The sequence below is a fragment of the Sus scrofa genome, chromosome 6 (assembly GCF_000003025.6).
Source record: "Sus scrofa isolate TJ Tabasco breed Duroc chromosome 6, Sscrofa11.1, whole genome shotgun sequence".
In the NCBI taxonomy this organism is placed as follows: domain Eukaryota; kingdom Metazoa; phylum Chordata; class Mammalia; order Artiodactyla; family Suidae; genus Sus; species Sus scrofa.
In genome coordinates this window covers 98,562,582-98,578,118 of record NC_010448.4, presented here as the reverse complement: position 1 = coordinate 98,578,118, position 15,537 = coordinate 98,562,582, and the positions used below count along the sequence as shown (strand labels likewise).

The following is a 15,537-nucleotide window of genomic DNA, read 5'->3' as shown; positions in this document are numbered from 1 at the left end:
ATAAATAACCTAAAGAGAAATAAGAAGTAATCCAAGTAACTATTTTTTTTTTTTGTCTTTTCAGGGTCGCACCCGCAGCATGTGGAGGTTCCCAGGCTAGGGTCGAATCGGAGCTGTTGCCTCTGGCCTACACCAGAGCCACAGCAACACCAGATCTGAGCTGTGTCTGCGACCTACACCACAGCTCATGACAACACTAGATCCCTGACCCACTGAGCAAGGCCAGGGGTCGAACCTGCATCCTCAGGGACACTAGTCAGATTCGTTTGTGCTGCACCACAACAGGAACTCCTGCGAACAAGTCTTGAATTCTTCTTACATTTGTTTTTTGTAGCATCCATTTTAAAAAAAACTTTTTTTGTGTGTATTTTAGGATTAAGCAATGAGGGTTCCTTTATTTCTTCAGCATAGCCCCAGGACAAGATAAAATAGCTGTTATCAACTGTCTAATGCAGAATGGAAAAGCTAATGATCAGTAATTGTGTGACTCACTAAATACATCACTTTGCCTGTTTTGTGAATTTTAATTATGATACCAAATTATTCATGTATAGTTATATAAATAGTCTCCTTACTTTATTATTAATAGTTGGTTGGTCATAAGATTTTATGTTGACTAGCAACCAAAGTGAGCCCCTTACAATGGTGGGTTCTTTTTAGAGGGAACTCTCTTGTGCTTGGAGAACTCTAATTTTCATTTGGTTCATTTTTGTAACACTTGAAGATCCAGTGCTTTCAACTCTGAGAACCAAAATGTGTGATGCACAAATGTAACTTGAGATGACAAAATGAAAGACTGTCTTTAAAGGGGTTGTGAAGGAAAAACATTTTTATTTTTATTTTTTTGCTTTTAGGGCTACACCCACGGCATGTGGAAATTCCAGGCTAGGGTCTCTAATCGCAGCTACAGCTGACGGCCTACACCACAGCCACAGCAAAGGGGGATCTAAGCTGCGTCTTCGAACTACACAACAGCTCACAGCGACACTTGGATCCCCAACCGACTGAGCAAGGCCAGGGATCGAACTTGCATCCTCATGGATACTACTTGGATTCCTTTCCGCTGCACCATGATGGGAACTCTGGAAAAAATTTTTGATTTGTAAATACTGGATTAACTGTGTTGTGTGCATCTGTGCTGTTGTGTTTGGGCGGCTGTCAGGTGACGGTGCTCTTTCTCTCTCTGCAGGTGTGATGGACAGGTGACGGAGAAGCCCTCTACACTGTCATCAGGAAGGCAGCATGACCGAGTGCTTCCTGCCCCCGCCCAGCAGCCCTGGTGAACACCGCCGGGTGGAGCATGGCAGTGGTCTCACACGCACCCCTAGCTCTGAGGAGATCAGCCCCACCAAGTTTCCTGGGTTGTACCGCACTGGCGAGCCCTCACCTCCCCATGACAACCTCCATGAGCCTCCTGATATAGTGTCTGATGATGAGAAAGACCATGGGAAGAAAAAAGGAAAATTTAAGAAAAAGGAAAAAAGAAGTAAGTTCCCTTTTCTTTTTGCTATAGCTACATATCTATATATATATATTTTTTTTTGGCTGCCGTGTGGCGTATGGAGTTTTGACCTACACTGCAGCTACAGCAATGCTGGATCCTTAACCCACTGTGTAGGGCTGAGATCGAACCTGTGACCTGGTGCTGCAGGGACACCGCAGGTCCCATTGCTCCATAGTGGGAACACCTGTATTTTAGATATGTTTCTGCTCTAATCACATGTACCTGCTATCCTGTAGAAATATACCCAAAGACTCCTGTTTTATGTTTTGTTTTTTTTTTTTGTCTTTTGCCCTTTTAGGGCTGCACCCTTGGCATATGGAGGTTCCCAGGTTAGGGGTTCAATCGGAGCTACAGCTGCTGACCTACACCACAGCCACAGCAACTCAGGATCCAAGCCGTGTCTTCGACCTACACCACAGCTCACGGCAGCACTAGATCTCCAATCCACCAAGCAAGACCAGGGATCAAACCCGAAACCCCATGGTTCCTGGTCGGATTGATTTCTGCTGTGCCACAACAGGAACTCTGGTTTTATGTTTTCTTGTTTAGGGTCTTAACTTTTGTTTACAGTCTTACTCTCAGCAATAAAAATTTCCACAAATGGTAAAGTTTTCTGGTGGAGGTTTCTTAAATTGGTCATTTAAAATAATGTGTAAGAAGTAAATATTGAACCTTTGTCCTTATGGAAGCTTACATTCTTGGTGAGGATGGGTGGGCCAGGTGGGTACACTGTGAAGCAAGTCTGTATTTTTTTTTTTTTTTTTGTCTTTTTGCTATTTCTTTGGGCCGCTCCCGCGGCATATGGAGATTCCCAGGCTAGGGGTCGAATCGGAGCTGTAGCCACCAGCCTACGCCAGAGCCACAGCAGTGCGGGATCCGAGCTGCATCTGTGACCTACACCACAGCTCACCGCAACGCCGGATCGTTAACCCACTGAGCAAGGGCAGGGACCGAACCCACAACCTCGTGGTTCCTATTCAGATTCGTTAACCACTGCGCCACGATGGGAACTCCTATATTTGTTTATCTTAAGCAAATGCTACATCGCACCCCCTCTCTGACTCCTGTTCTCTAGGGGGCGCATTGTTTAAACATAGCTTTTTAGTTATAAACAAACCAGGTGAATTACTCTAAGTTAAGCGTTGCTTTGAGTTTCACCATATTTTTAAGTTAACTTGTTTTTGGAGCATAACATTTGACGAGAGTGCACAAATTGTGTACAACTTGATGAATTATACAAAATGGATACACTTGTGTAATTAGGATGGACCCTGAAAGTAGAGCATTATCAGCACCCTAGAAATTGCCTTTTGTTGCCCTTCCAAAGGGCATCCCCAGCATAGCTCAGAACTGCCTGATCTTGGACTTTTGTATCTGGAAGTAGGTGTGCTTTTGTGTAGAGTTTCTCTCTCTTTTTTTTTTTGGTCTTTTTAGGGCCGCATCTACAGCCTGTGGAAGACCTGGGGTAGGGGTCAAATTGGAGCTGCAGCTGCTGGCCTACACCATAGCCACAGCAGTATCAGATCCAAGCCTTGTCTGTGACCTATACTGCAGCTGTCAGCACCGCTGGATCCTTTAACCCACTGAGCAAGGCCAGGGATCAAATCCACATCCTTAAGGATACTAGTCAGGTTCTTAACCCTCTGAGCCACCATGGGAACTCCTGTGTGGAGTTTCTTTTGTCCATTGTTACCTCTCTTAGTCCATCCCTGTTATTCCCCATGGTAGTAACTTGTTCATTTTCATTGCACTAATATACTGGATTCTAGTTATCCATTCTACTGTTACTGGTCATTTGAGTTTTTTCAGTATTAGCTGTGAACGTCATTGTACATGTGTGTGCATTTCTGTTGAGTATGTGCTTGCTCACAGGCCATACTTACGTCAGTATCAGTGGACCCTGCAAAGTAGTTTTCCAGAGTGGTTGTGCCAGTTGGCACTCCCACCAGTAGTGTCTGAGAACTCCACTTGCTTTTACGTCATGGTATCATGCCATTCTGGTTGATGTGGGATTTGAGGTATTTTAATTAGAGGAAAATTCATGCAGTATCTTTAATCTTTAAATAGCTTGTATGGTAGTTGGCTAAAGAAAAGAAAATGAGAGTTTTATTTTATTTATTTATTTATTTATTTATTTATTTTTTTATTATTTTCCCACTGTACAGCAAGGGGGTCAGGTCATCCTTAGATGTATACATTGCAGTTACAGTTTTTTCCCCCACCCTTTCTTCTGTTGCGACATGAGTATCTAGACATAGTTCTCAATGCTATTCAGCAGGATCTCCTTATAAATCTATTCTAGGTTGTGGAAAATGAGAGTTTTAGATGTTAAAAAGAAAAAACAAACCAAACTGGATAACTCTAATACGATTCAAAGCAGCTGTCAGTTTGTGAAAACCAGGGCTCCCAGTGCAGGGAGGTGGCCCCCATCCGGAAATTAGGGAACTTCCTGGTTCTGTCCTCCCCAAGGGGCTTCTGTTTCTGCTCCTGTCTCCAGAAAGAACTTAGCACCTGGAGACAGGAGAGCGAATTGTGATGGGATGATGGGGGGATCTAGACAGTAGTGCATTTTGTGGCCTGATTGGAGATTGTTTCAAATTCCTGGGGCCAGATGTGAAAAAAATCTAAGCAAAGTAAGTTAGAGGATATTATATGGATGATGAAAAAATGCTCTGTATTACAGAGGATTCTCTCCACTAGCCCTTGGTGTAGATAATAAATAAATAAAAATAAGTAAATTATTGTTTATAATAATTAAGTTTGTAAAAATTCCCATTACACACATGTGAAATAAAACCAATTGCAAGGATAACTGGCTCTTTGCACGTTGCCCTCTTGTCAGGAGATGTCGCAGCAGCACCTCATTGTAGCTGAGCAGTTCCAGGAGGGCTGGGCCCGTGGGCTGGAAAGCCAGGTAGCCAGGGCCAGTGGCACTTCTTTGGTCCTGTTTTTGGACGTTAAAAATGGAGTTTGGGAGTTCCTGTTGTGGCGCAGCGGAAGTGAATCCGACTAGGAACCATGGGGTTGTGGGTTCGATTCCTGGCCTAGCTCAGTGGGGTAAGGATCTGGTGTTGCTATGAGCTGTGGTGTACGTTGCAGACGTGGCTCAGATCTGGTGTTGCTGTGGCGCTGGCCTTGGCTGGTGGCAGCAGCTCCGAATGGACCCCTAGCCTGGGAACCTCCATATGCCAAGGGTGCGGCCCTAAAAAGACAAAAAAAAATGGGGGGGGGGACAGTTTGACGTTCAGCAGCCATGACTTACACTTCCTGCATTTCCTTTGTCAGCTGAAGGCTATGCTGCCTTTCAGGAAGATAGCTCTGGAGATGAAGCTGAAAGTCCTTCCAAAATGAAGCGGTCTAAGGGGATCCATGTTTTCAAGAAGCCCAGCTTTTCTAAAAAGAAAGAGAAGGATTTTAAAATAAAGGAGAAACCCAAAGAGGAAAAACATAAAGAAGAAAAGCACAAAGAGGAAAAACATAAAGAGAAGAAGTCAAAAGACTTGACAGCAGCTGATGTCGTCAAACAGTGGAAGGAAAAGAAGAAAAAGAAGAAGCCGATTCAGGAGCCAGAGGTGGCTCCGGTAGACGTTCCGAGTCTCAAGCCCATTTTTGGAATTCCTTTGGCCGAGGCAGCTGAGAGGACCATGATGTACGACGGCGTCCGGCTGCCAGCTGTCTTCCGGGAGTGTGTGGACTACGTGGAGAAGCACGGCATGAGGTGCGAGGGCATCTACCGCGTGTCAGGTACGTGTCGGGTGTGGCCGCTTCCCGTCGGGCCAGGTGCTCGCATGACGTGTGCCACAGCCTCTGTGGTTGCTGCTTCCTTCCATTTGGATGGACCCTGCCGCATGTGTGTGCGTGTTTTCCACTGTTCCCCCCATCAGGAGGATTTGCACTGGGGTCAGTTTGCGGCAGCCAGAGAGTGGAAGTGAGCATGTGAGTGGCCCTCACCTGCTGCCCTTTCCTGGCGCTCGGCCGGCCTCTCACCTCCATGCCTCTGAGAGGCATGCAATGGTCTCCAGCAGGAGGAAGGATGCCTGGGCTGAGGATGCCTCTTGGCCAGGAGACACAGTGACCACAGCCATGAGTATTTCCTGAGGGAATGAAATGTTCTCAGTAAGTGTTTAGGCCCAGATGTGAGTGCTTCCCTATGTAAGTGAAATTGAGCTTCTATTTCTCTACATTCTGTATGTATGAAACTTACCTTTCATACCTGGTGAGAATGTAATTTACATTGGGTGTCTAAACTCAAGCAACAAATACTGTCTAGGGTAAAAAAGTAGATTTCTTACGAAGAAGTATGGCTTTTGTGTTGGTTTAGGATGAGAGTCCTGACCCGTGTGACCTCTGTGCTGTGGGTCATCATGTCCCATGGTTCTGGAGATCTAGGCTGTAAATTTCACTGTTGCTCACACACATTTCATGGTGAGTGACATCATAACACACTTAGAATGTATAAAGAGACTGGATTTATTTTTCCATTTAATTGGTTTGTATACATTTCTAGAAGGTAGATTTGATATTTAAGTTTTGTTAAGAACTGGCAGGCATGTTTGATAATTGGGGAGACTGTTACATAATCCTACAGATAATGTTACCATTTCAGAATATTTTGCAGAAATGCTACTCTTGTATAGAAAATGAGACAAACAGATTAGGCACTGGATTTGGGTTTACAAGTTGGTTTTTTTTTTTTTTTTTTTTGCTTTTTAGGGCCACACCCGCAGCATACGGACGTTCCCAGGCTAGGGGTTGAATCAGAGCTACCTACAGCTGCCAGCCTACACCACAGCCACAGCAATGCAGGATCTGAGTCACATCGATGACCTATACAACAGCTCATGGCAGTGCCGAATCCTTAACCCACTAAGTGAGGACAGGGATCGAAGCCTCACCCTCATGGTTACTAGTCGGATTTGTTTCTCCCGTGCCACAATAGGAACTCCGACAAGTTCTTAAGTTACATAAAAATAAACACATATAATGAATTTGAAATTTGACTTTTAAGAAAAATTTATGATGGATTTGTAAAGATCTGAACAATACTAACATAGCTGCTTCTCTCGTGATTTTGATAGGCATGAAGAAGTTTTGTTTTAGGCGAAGGATTCTGAAGAGGTCTTAGAGCTTTGTTCAAAGGGTTCTTTTGTCTTTGACCTATTTTTGATGTTTGCCCTCTTTCGGAGCCAGAGTTGTGAAACTCCTCTCTCCATGTGTCAGAGCATTCAAACTGAGCTGCTCCCCTGTTGGTTGGCTCCTTGGGGACTGAGCTTCTGCTTTGATCAATTTTGTATTTATTTTTGAAGCTCTGGCAGTGTGCTGTGTTCAGCCCTCTGTGGACTACAGAGTTATGGCTGTGACTTTTCTTTTTGAAGGCTGATAATACTGGTTTCTGCTAGAGAACTTTGGTTCTCATTTATTCACATGTAAGTTCCAGTTGTAAAACTAACAAATTTTGCTTATTGTCTTTCCGTACCTGGGACGCTGTATTTGAAGCGTCCAGTTTTTGCAGGGAAAACATGTTGATAACAAACCAAATTCTTACTCTAAATTGTTCACTGTGCAATCTTCTGAACAGGCATTGCTGGGGGAAAATTTGAAATCTGTGAAATATATATGCGAGAGAGGGAGGAGGTCTTTGTCAAGAATTTCTTTTCTTTTCCGTTTTAGGCTGCACCCATGGAATGTGGAAGTTTCCGGGCTGGGAGTCGAATCAGAACTGCAGCTGCTGACCTATACCACAGCCACAGCAATGCCAGATCTGAGCCACGTGGGCAACCTACACCACAGCTCACAGCAGTGCCGGGTCCTTAACCCACTGAGAGAGGCCAAGGATTGAACCCGGCTCCTCATGGATACTGGTTGGATTCTTAACCCACCGAGCCACAACAGGAACTCCAAGAATTTCAGTTAAAGTTAGGAGTCACCATGTGTTACTTATGAAAGTAGGAAAATAGGAATTAGTTTCTAACTTTCCTGCCTCAAGATAAAGATTGTGAAAAAAATAAGATTCATATTGTTGGAATTCCTCTTGTGGCACAGTGGGATAAGAATCTGACTGCAGTGGCTTGGGTTGCCGCGCAGATGAGAGTTCAGTCTCTGGCCTGGGGATTTCCATATGCCGAGGATGCCTCCATTAAAAAAAAGAAAAGATTCATATTGTTATTTTCATACTCAGAGTTGCTGATTTTATTTCACCAGTGCTGGATAAGTTACTGATGTATTGTGGTCCCATTGAAAGGTTTACACATAAGATAAGAAATTTCAGAGCCCAGAGGTAAGCATAGTTGATTATAAAATTCTCTTCAAATTAAATGACACTGGAGTGTCATTTACATTATAGTCTGTCAGCCTTAATTTGTGGCTTGTTTCCAGTAATTGGCCTGTTTTTGATTTTTTGCTGTTGTTTTTTATTTTTGTTTTGTCATTTTAGGGCCACACCCGTGGCATATGGAGGTTCCCAGGCTAGGGGTCCAATCCGAGCTGTAGCCTCCGGCCTACACCACGGCCACAGTAATGCCAGATCCAAGCTGCATCTTCGACCTACACCACAGCTCACGGCAACTCCGGATCCTTAACCCACTGAGCAGGCCAGGGATAGAACCTGAGTCCTCATGGACCCTAGTCAGATTCATCAACTCTGAGCCACAACAGGGAACTCCTTTTTTTTTTTTTTTAATTGACGCGTAGTTGATGTATAGTGTCATGTGTTTCAGGAGTACAACATGCTGATTCACTATTTTTTTATTTTTTTTATTTTTAATTTTTTTTAATTTTATTTTTTGTCTTTTTGCTATTTCTTTGGGCCGCTCCTGCGGCATATGGAGTTTCCCAGGCTAGGGGTTGAATCGGAGCTGTAGCCCCCGGCCTACGCCAGAGCCACAGCAACGCGGGATCTGAGCCCCATCTGCGACCTACACCACAGCTCACGGCAACGCCGGATCATTAACCCACTGAGCAAGGGCAGGGATCGAACCCGCAACCTCATGGTTCCTAGTCGAATTCGTTAACCACTATGCCGCGACGGGAACTCCTGATTCACTATTTTTAAATGTTGTGTTCCATTTATAGTTATTATAAAATGTTGGCTATATTCCTTTTGCTGTACAGTACAGTCCTTGTAGCTTATTTATTTTATGCGTGGTAGTTTGTACTTCTTAATCCCACCTGTATCTTGCCCCTCCCACCCCCTTTCCCCACTGGTACCACTGATTTGTTTTCTATATCTGTGAGTCTGTTTCTTTTTGTTATATTCACTACTTTGTTTTATCTTTTTAGATTCCACATATAAAGTATTTGTCTTCCTCTGACTTCATTTAGCATAACAACCTCTATCTAGGTCCATCTGTGCTATTACAAATGGTAGAATTTCATCCTTTTTTATAGCTGACCAGTAAATCTTGGCCTAAAGTTTTAAGTGTTAAAAACCACAGAAAGCTACTTTGTACTCATGAGCCATCACTGTCACTGAGTTAGGTCACTTAAGTGCAGATTGGGCTAAAGACTTAATTAAATAGTGTCTGAAAAACATTGGTGTATGTATGTTTCTTTCTGTCTACTAAGAAAAGCAAAACAATTCAATTTTAGTAACCCACATTTTCCTTTTTTTTTTGCTGGTTCCTAGGTTCAGATTAAGAAAACATGCAAAGAATTTAAACTTAAAAATCAGATGGGTATTATTTAATGAGGACCAACAAGAGTTTATATAGATAGTGAACTCACCTTTTGCATTTATTGAACAACTTTACCTTCTAAAAAAGTCATTACCAACAAGTTTTTGGAACAGGCTTACATGTACCAAGTTGCATTTTATGGTGTTAGTCTTGTGACTAGTTCGAAAAAGCAGTTGGCCCCTTGTGTAGAGCAAGGCTTATGCTTGGAGCATAGTTTAGTTTTTGCCAGAATTTGTACCTATCTTTAAGTTAAAAATTTTTTTTTTCCTGAATTGATTGGCATATTTGGTTGCTTTGATTTTTTTTTTCTGAATATTGAGTTTTTTCATTATCATTTCACTTTTGGTTAAAGTCAACCTCCTAGTATAGTCTTTTGTCTTCTCTATGGAGGAACTCTGTGCCGGTAAAAAGCCCCATTAGTGGTTTGTTACTGTCTTGGGGCCTCTTCTCAGACCTCCCTGGGGGGTGGGTGCTGTGGCAAAGGTGGCTGTATGTTTGATTTTTTTTTTCTCCTCTTGACACTTTCCTTCTCATCTGAATTGGAATGTTCTCAGGAATTAAATCCAAGGTGGATGAGCTGAAAGCAGCCTATGACAGAGAGGAGTCTCCCAACCTGGAGGAGTATGAGCCCAACACTGTGGCCAGTTTGCTGAAGCAGTACCTTCGGGACCTGCCTGAAAACCTGCTCACCAAGGAGCTCACGCCCCGCTTTGAGGAGGCCTGTGGGCGGAGCTCGGAGGGTGAGAAGGTACAGGAGCTCCAGCGTCTTTTGTGGGAGCTGCCCGAGTGTAACCAGCTCCTCATCTCCTGGCTCATCGTGCACATGGACCATGTGATCTCCAAGGAGCTGGAAACAAAAATGAACATCCAGAACATTTCTATAGTGCTCAGCCCAACTGTCCAGGTACACGGCCTCTCTGCACTCAAGCTGTGCACACGGGCCCTCTGGGCCAGCCCTGGGGTTTCGGGGACGCGTCCTGTTGCTGAGCCACACAGAGCAGTGAACCAGAGGCTTAGCCTGGATGTTGGTCTTTTTCTGTTACAGTGTGGACAGTGTTGACATGTCAGATAATGAGCATGTTGGCCTATTGGCTGTAGCTGTGAAATCTGCATATTGTCCCATCTTTGGTGTGGGTTTGTGAACCAGTTGCTGATGACAGTGAACTGTCCATAGAGGAGGAGGAGCCCACAGTATCTTCGGGTGACGGTGACCCGTTCATCTACAGGACGTTAAAGATTTAGTTATTTCATCAGATAGTGTTACCACTTAATCATATCACACAGAATATCACACTCAGGCACACAGAGGCCTCCTGTTACTTATCTGATCAGGGGTTTAACCTGAGGATATTCCATTCACAGAGAGAGGTCCTGGAGAAGTATTTTGTAGAATCTTAATTTGAGGAGGCATTTCAGGGAGGTGGGTGATGTGTTGTTTGGTGTCTCTTTATAGCATAAATTCTTGGCCTTCATTTCTTGCTGCTCACTTGGTGCTGCCATAAAGCGTGTGTTTTCCTTTAATTTGAGTTACTGATATTTCACTTAGGCCAAAAAAATAAAGGTCAGAAAAATGGGGGGGGGTATTTTAAGCCCTATTTTTGGCCAATATATCAGGTTATAATTGGTCATTGTTATAACACACAGTTGTATGTAAGTGTATATTTTCTTTTACTGAAGATTCCTTCATTGCTCATTGATTATATTTTGGAAGCCAAAATGTTTCTCAAATTTCACATTAGGTTTTCAGAATTTGGTATATATGATGTTACCTAATATTACTGTAATGGAGAGGATGGTATCAGAAGATGCAGGTGTGTTTTAAGAGTACGCTTTAGGTAGGAAATAATGTCTTTTACTAGCTTGTTAGCCAGCCAAACATCCTGGTCTCTTAGTCTGACCACAGGCTCTTCGAGGGCGCCCAGAGGTGGTGGCTTCTGGAGTGAGGCTCCCACTCAGCCAGCTTTGCATCTGTAAGTGCTCTCACACTTCTCAGGAGAGCCAGTCCTGTGAGTTAAAATGTCCCACAGTAACCTGAAAATAAAGCAATAAGATTTAAAAAGTCAGTGTTACAGTGCTAAAACAAATCGAATTGATGCTCATCAGCCTCTGCACCTTTTTCTTGGCTTTTCGCCCAGTTCCTTATAGTCCTTGACTCCATGAATTAACTCATACTTTCTCCTTCTCTTTAAATTGGCCACTAATTAGCAAAGCATGTCTGGTCCCTCCTGAGGATTAAAGAATGCACTTAGGCAGCAGACCAGTTAAATGAAATAAAATGAAAGTTTTAATAGTTTTCTTGCATATCTTTTGTCTCTTAGATTAGCAATCGTGTCCTCTATGTGTTTTTCACACATGTGCAAGAGCTCTTTGGAAATGTGATACTGAAACCAGTGACAAAACCTCTTCGATGGTCTAACATGGCTACGATGCCCACACTGCCCGAGACCCAGGAGAGCATCAAGGAGGAGATCAGAAGACAGGTGTGCACCCTGCTGCGCTCGGCCCAGAGTCTGCCCTGCACTGACCCTGAGGGAGGTGGAGATGACCATGACCCTCTTAGTCACTGAGCACTTCCTTTGTGCCTAGAGCCGTGTTAGGCACATGGAAGCCAGAACTCTTCCTTGGCACTACTTCATGTCAGTTAAGTCAGAGTGTCATGGTGGAGAGAGCACAGGTTTGGAGACCAGAAGACCTGGCTTTAAATTCTTGTTCTAGGAGTTCCCGTCATGGCGCAGTGGTTAACAATCCGACTAGGAACCATGAGGTTGCGGGTTCGGTCCCTGCCCTTGCTCAGTGGGTTAACGATCTGGTGTTGCCGTGAGCTGTGGTGTAGGTTGCAGACGCGGCTCGGATCCCGCGTTGCTGTGGCTCTGGCGTAGGCCGGTGGCTACAGCTCCGATTCAACCCCTAGCCTGGGAACCTCCATATGCCGCGGAAGCGGCCCAAAGAAATAGCAAAAAGACAAAAAAAACCCAAACCCCCCCCCCAAAAAAAATAAAAAAATAAATTCTTGTTCTACTCCTAATTAACTGATTTTAGGCACATGGCTTAACCTCTTTAAGTCCTGGTGATTGCACTTAAAAATGAGTCCTCTCTTAGGTTTGAGGTGAGGATTCCCTTAAATGAGATAATGCATTAAAGATGTTCAGCATGGAGTTCCCGTCGTGGCCCAGTGGAAATGAATCCAACTAGGAACCATGAGGTTTTGGGTTCGATCCTTGACCTTGCTCAGTGGGTTAAGGATCTGGTGTTGCTGTGGTGTAAGCCGGCAGCTGTAGCTCTGATTGGACCCCTAGCCTGGGAACCTCCATGTGCGGAGGGTGCGGCCCTAAAAAGACAACCCCCCCTCCAAAAAAACAAAAAGCTGTTGAGCATGGTGTCAGGTATGTTGTAAGTAGTCCAAAACTGTTAGCTTGTATGGACAAGGCTGCTTTATCAGCCTTATTTTACGGAAATTTGGGGAAGTTAAATAACTTAATCTGTGTCACCTGGTTACTAAGCTATAGAACCAGGATTTGACCCAATCATGTGCTTTCCCATTGTGCTACTGAAACAGTGCCATTTGAGGGTGTGTGTGTGTGTGTGTAGATGAATAAGAAATTCAAGACTAATAAAAATATATGCATTTGATTATAATGTCTTTTATTTGAATACAAGTAATCAAATCAAATCCCTGTGTGCTTTTTTCCCTCTTCTCTGCACTGAGCTCCCATTTCTTGTTATTTGATGATGTGTTGGGGGAAGGGATGTGACTTAACCACTGATGAACTGCCATAAATTGATGGATTAGAACCCAGTGCTCAGGCAAGACAATTAATGATTTTTCAGTCAGTGCCTTGAAAAATCGATTTGTGCTATTATGTCATTTCTTTAATGATAACTGAAAAGTAGTTGGTTCTGCATCTTTTGAAATCACATGTGGTTTTAAGATGAAAAGACATAAAATACTATTCAGCATGTGGTATATTGTGTTCTAGGAGTTTCTTTTGAATTGTTTACATCGAGACCTGCAGGGGGGAATAAAGGATTTATCTAAAGAGGAAAGATTATGGGAAGTACAAAGAATTTTGACAGCTCTCAAAAGAAAACTGAGAGAAGCTAAAAGACAGGTGAGTAAATTTATTATTTTGGCACATCATGTTTATAATAAAATATAAAAGGAATGCACCGTAATCTTTTATATACCATTTTCAGTTATTTTTTAAAAGTACAATTATATACATATCTTTTTTAAAACCTTTTTTTATTTTATTTTGCTGTTTAGTGCCACAGCTGTAGCCTTTGGAAATTCCCAGGCTAGGGGTCCAGTCAGAGCTACGCTGCCAGCCTGCCACAGCAGTGAGGGATCTGAACCACATCTGCGACCTGCATCACAGCTCATGGCAACACCAAATCCTTAACCCACTGAGCGAGGCCAGGGATCGAACCTGGGTCCTCATGGATACGAGTTGGGTTTGTTTCCACTGCACAACGGGAACTCCTATACATATCTTTTTTTTTTTTTTTTTTTTTTGTCTTTTGTTGTTGCTGTTGTTGCTATTTCTTGGGCCGCTCCCACGGCATATGGAGGTTCCCAGGCTAGGGGTCGAATCGGAGCTGTAGCCACCGGCCTACGCCAGAGCCACAGCAACGCAGGATCCGAGCCGCGTCTGCAACCTACACCACAGCTCACGGCAACGCCGGATCATTAACCCACTGAGCAAGGGCAGGGACCGAACCCGCAACCTCATGGTTCCTAGTCAGATTTGTTAACCACTGCGCCACCACGGGAACTCCCTATACATATCTTTTGAAGGAACTTCCTAGATAGGAAATTTGTTCACATGTTCCTAGTTCTGGATTATTGATCCTTCAGCTTGGTATCAGGGAAATGCTTCATTTAATTTAGAAAGTTGAGTTTTTTAATTGGACTGTTTTACTAAAAGATGTTTTGTCATTTCCTGTTGTCCCTGAGAAGCAGTCAGATGGTGATACATTTCAAAGGCTGCAGGGGAGTTTGAGGAAACTCAGTAGGGGACTGGAGATCAGGCGGGATCTTCCTTAGCTGGCAGTGGGCAGGGGGGCATGTGCCCCCTGACGAGCTGGGGGTTCTCGACCCAGGCCGTGGTCATCCCTCTAGTTCAGTGCATATTGCCTGACGCTGGGGCTCTGAGCTTTCTGGCCTAGCTGATGCTAAGCTCCCTAATCTCTGGACCACTTGCAGCCCTCATACAGACACAGTGGCTGAATCCAAGGAGCATGAGTTAGCACTTATTAGACTGGGACAGCATGGTCATTGCAGTTGTGGTTGTGTCCAAAGACAAGACGACAGCCATGTCCTTTTGTGCTTTGAGGCTGACACTTAGCATTTCTGTGGAGATAGCTCTGTCAGACTGGAAATAGTGATGAGATTTCAACACACGCACTCAAGGTCTCGTGGACGCCTTCTTTGTATTTTTCTTCCCTCTTTTCCCCCACTTACCAGATTATCTTTTGTTTCCAATGGGTTTTTTTTGTTTGTTTGTTTGTTTTTTGTGGGTTTTTTTTTTTTTTTTTTTTTTTTGTCTTTTTAGGGCTGCACCTGCAGCATATGGAAGTTCCCAGGCTAGCAGTCAAATTGGAGCCACAACCATTGACTTACACCACAGCCACAGCAACACCAGATCCAAGCCTCATCTTCGACCTACACCACAGCTCACGGCAATGCTGGATCCTTAACCTACTGAGCGAGGTCAGGGATCGAACCCACATCCTAATAGATACTGGTCTGGTTCTTAACCGGCTGAGTCCTAATTGAACTCCCACTAATGCCTATTTTAAATGAATTAATGATTCCCTTCATGATTCAACCTGGAATCAGGTTTCACTGAGCGACCAGCCAGGCCTCATGTAGTTGTTCGCTATGTGGCATTGCCAACCAGCCTTTGGTGGAGGGTCTCTGATCCTGGACAGGGCTAAGGTGGGCTCAGCTTTCCTTTCTCTTGCTTCTGCGTCTCTCTTGGATAAAGATACTGTGCCCCAGCAAACTAGAACCATTATAGGAAGGGATGGATTATGTTTGCTTTGCCAATTTCTTGATGCTATCTTTTCATGTCTGCTCATTAATTCACAAAATGTCAAAAGGGTCTATCAAGTTGGTTTCAACTTTGAGGAATAAATGACTTAAAGATGGCAAAAATATAATTCATTACATTAACAGACTAAAAATAAGAAAAAAATGCAGAATCATGTCAATAGATGCAGAAAAAGCATTTGGCAGAATTTGACATTTAACTCCTGATTAAAAACTCTTAATCATTACCTTTTCAGCCTGATAAAGGACATTTACAAAAAAAAAATGATTTATTTATATTGTACTTGATGGTGAAAGTCTGAATATTT

At 43.5% G+C, this 15,537-nt stretch overlaps 1 protein-coding gene across 3 annotated transcripts in view; it reads left to right on the top strand.

Moving 5' to 3' along the window:
• Positions 1-15,537, top strand: part of RALBP1 (ralA binding protein 1) — a 48,021-nt gene that overhangs the window by 20,827 nt on the left and 11,657 nt on the right. For all 3 annotated transcript variants that reach the window (XM_003127830.6, XM_005665285.2, XM_005665282.3), the window contains 5 exons: positions 1,190-1,486; positions 4,790-5,248; positions 9,732-10,081; positions 11,496-11,657; positions 13,155-13,286. In XM_003127830.6, coding sequence (XP_003127878.3) covers positions 1,243-1,486; positions 4,790-5,248; positions 9,732-10,081; positions 11,496-11,657; positions 13,155-13,286 — 1,347 coding nt within the window. In that variant the 5' untranslated portion in view covers positions 1,190-1,242. The remainder of the gene's footprint in view (positions 1-1,189; positions 1,487-4,789; positions 5,249-9,731; positions 10,082-11,495; positions 11,658-13,154; positions 13,287-15,537) is intronic.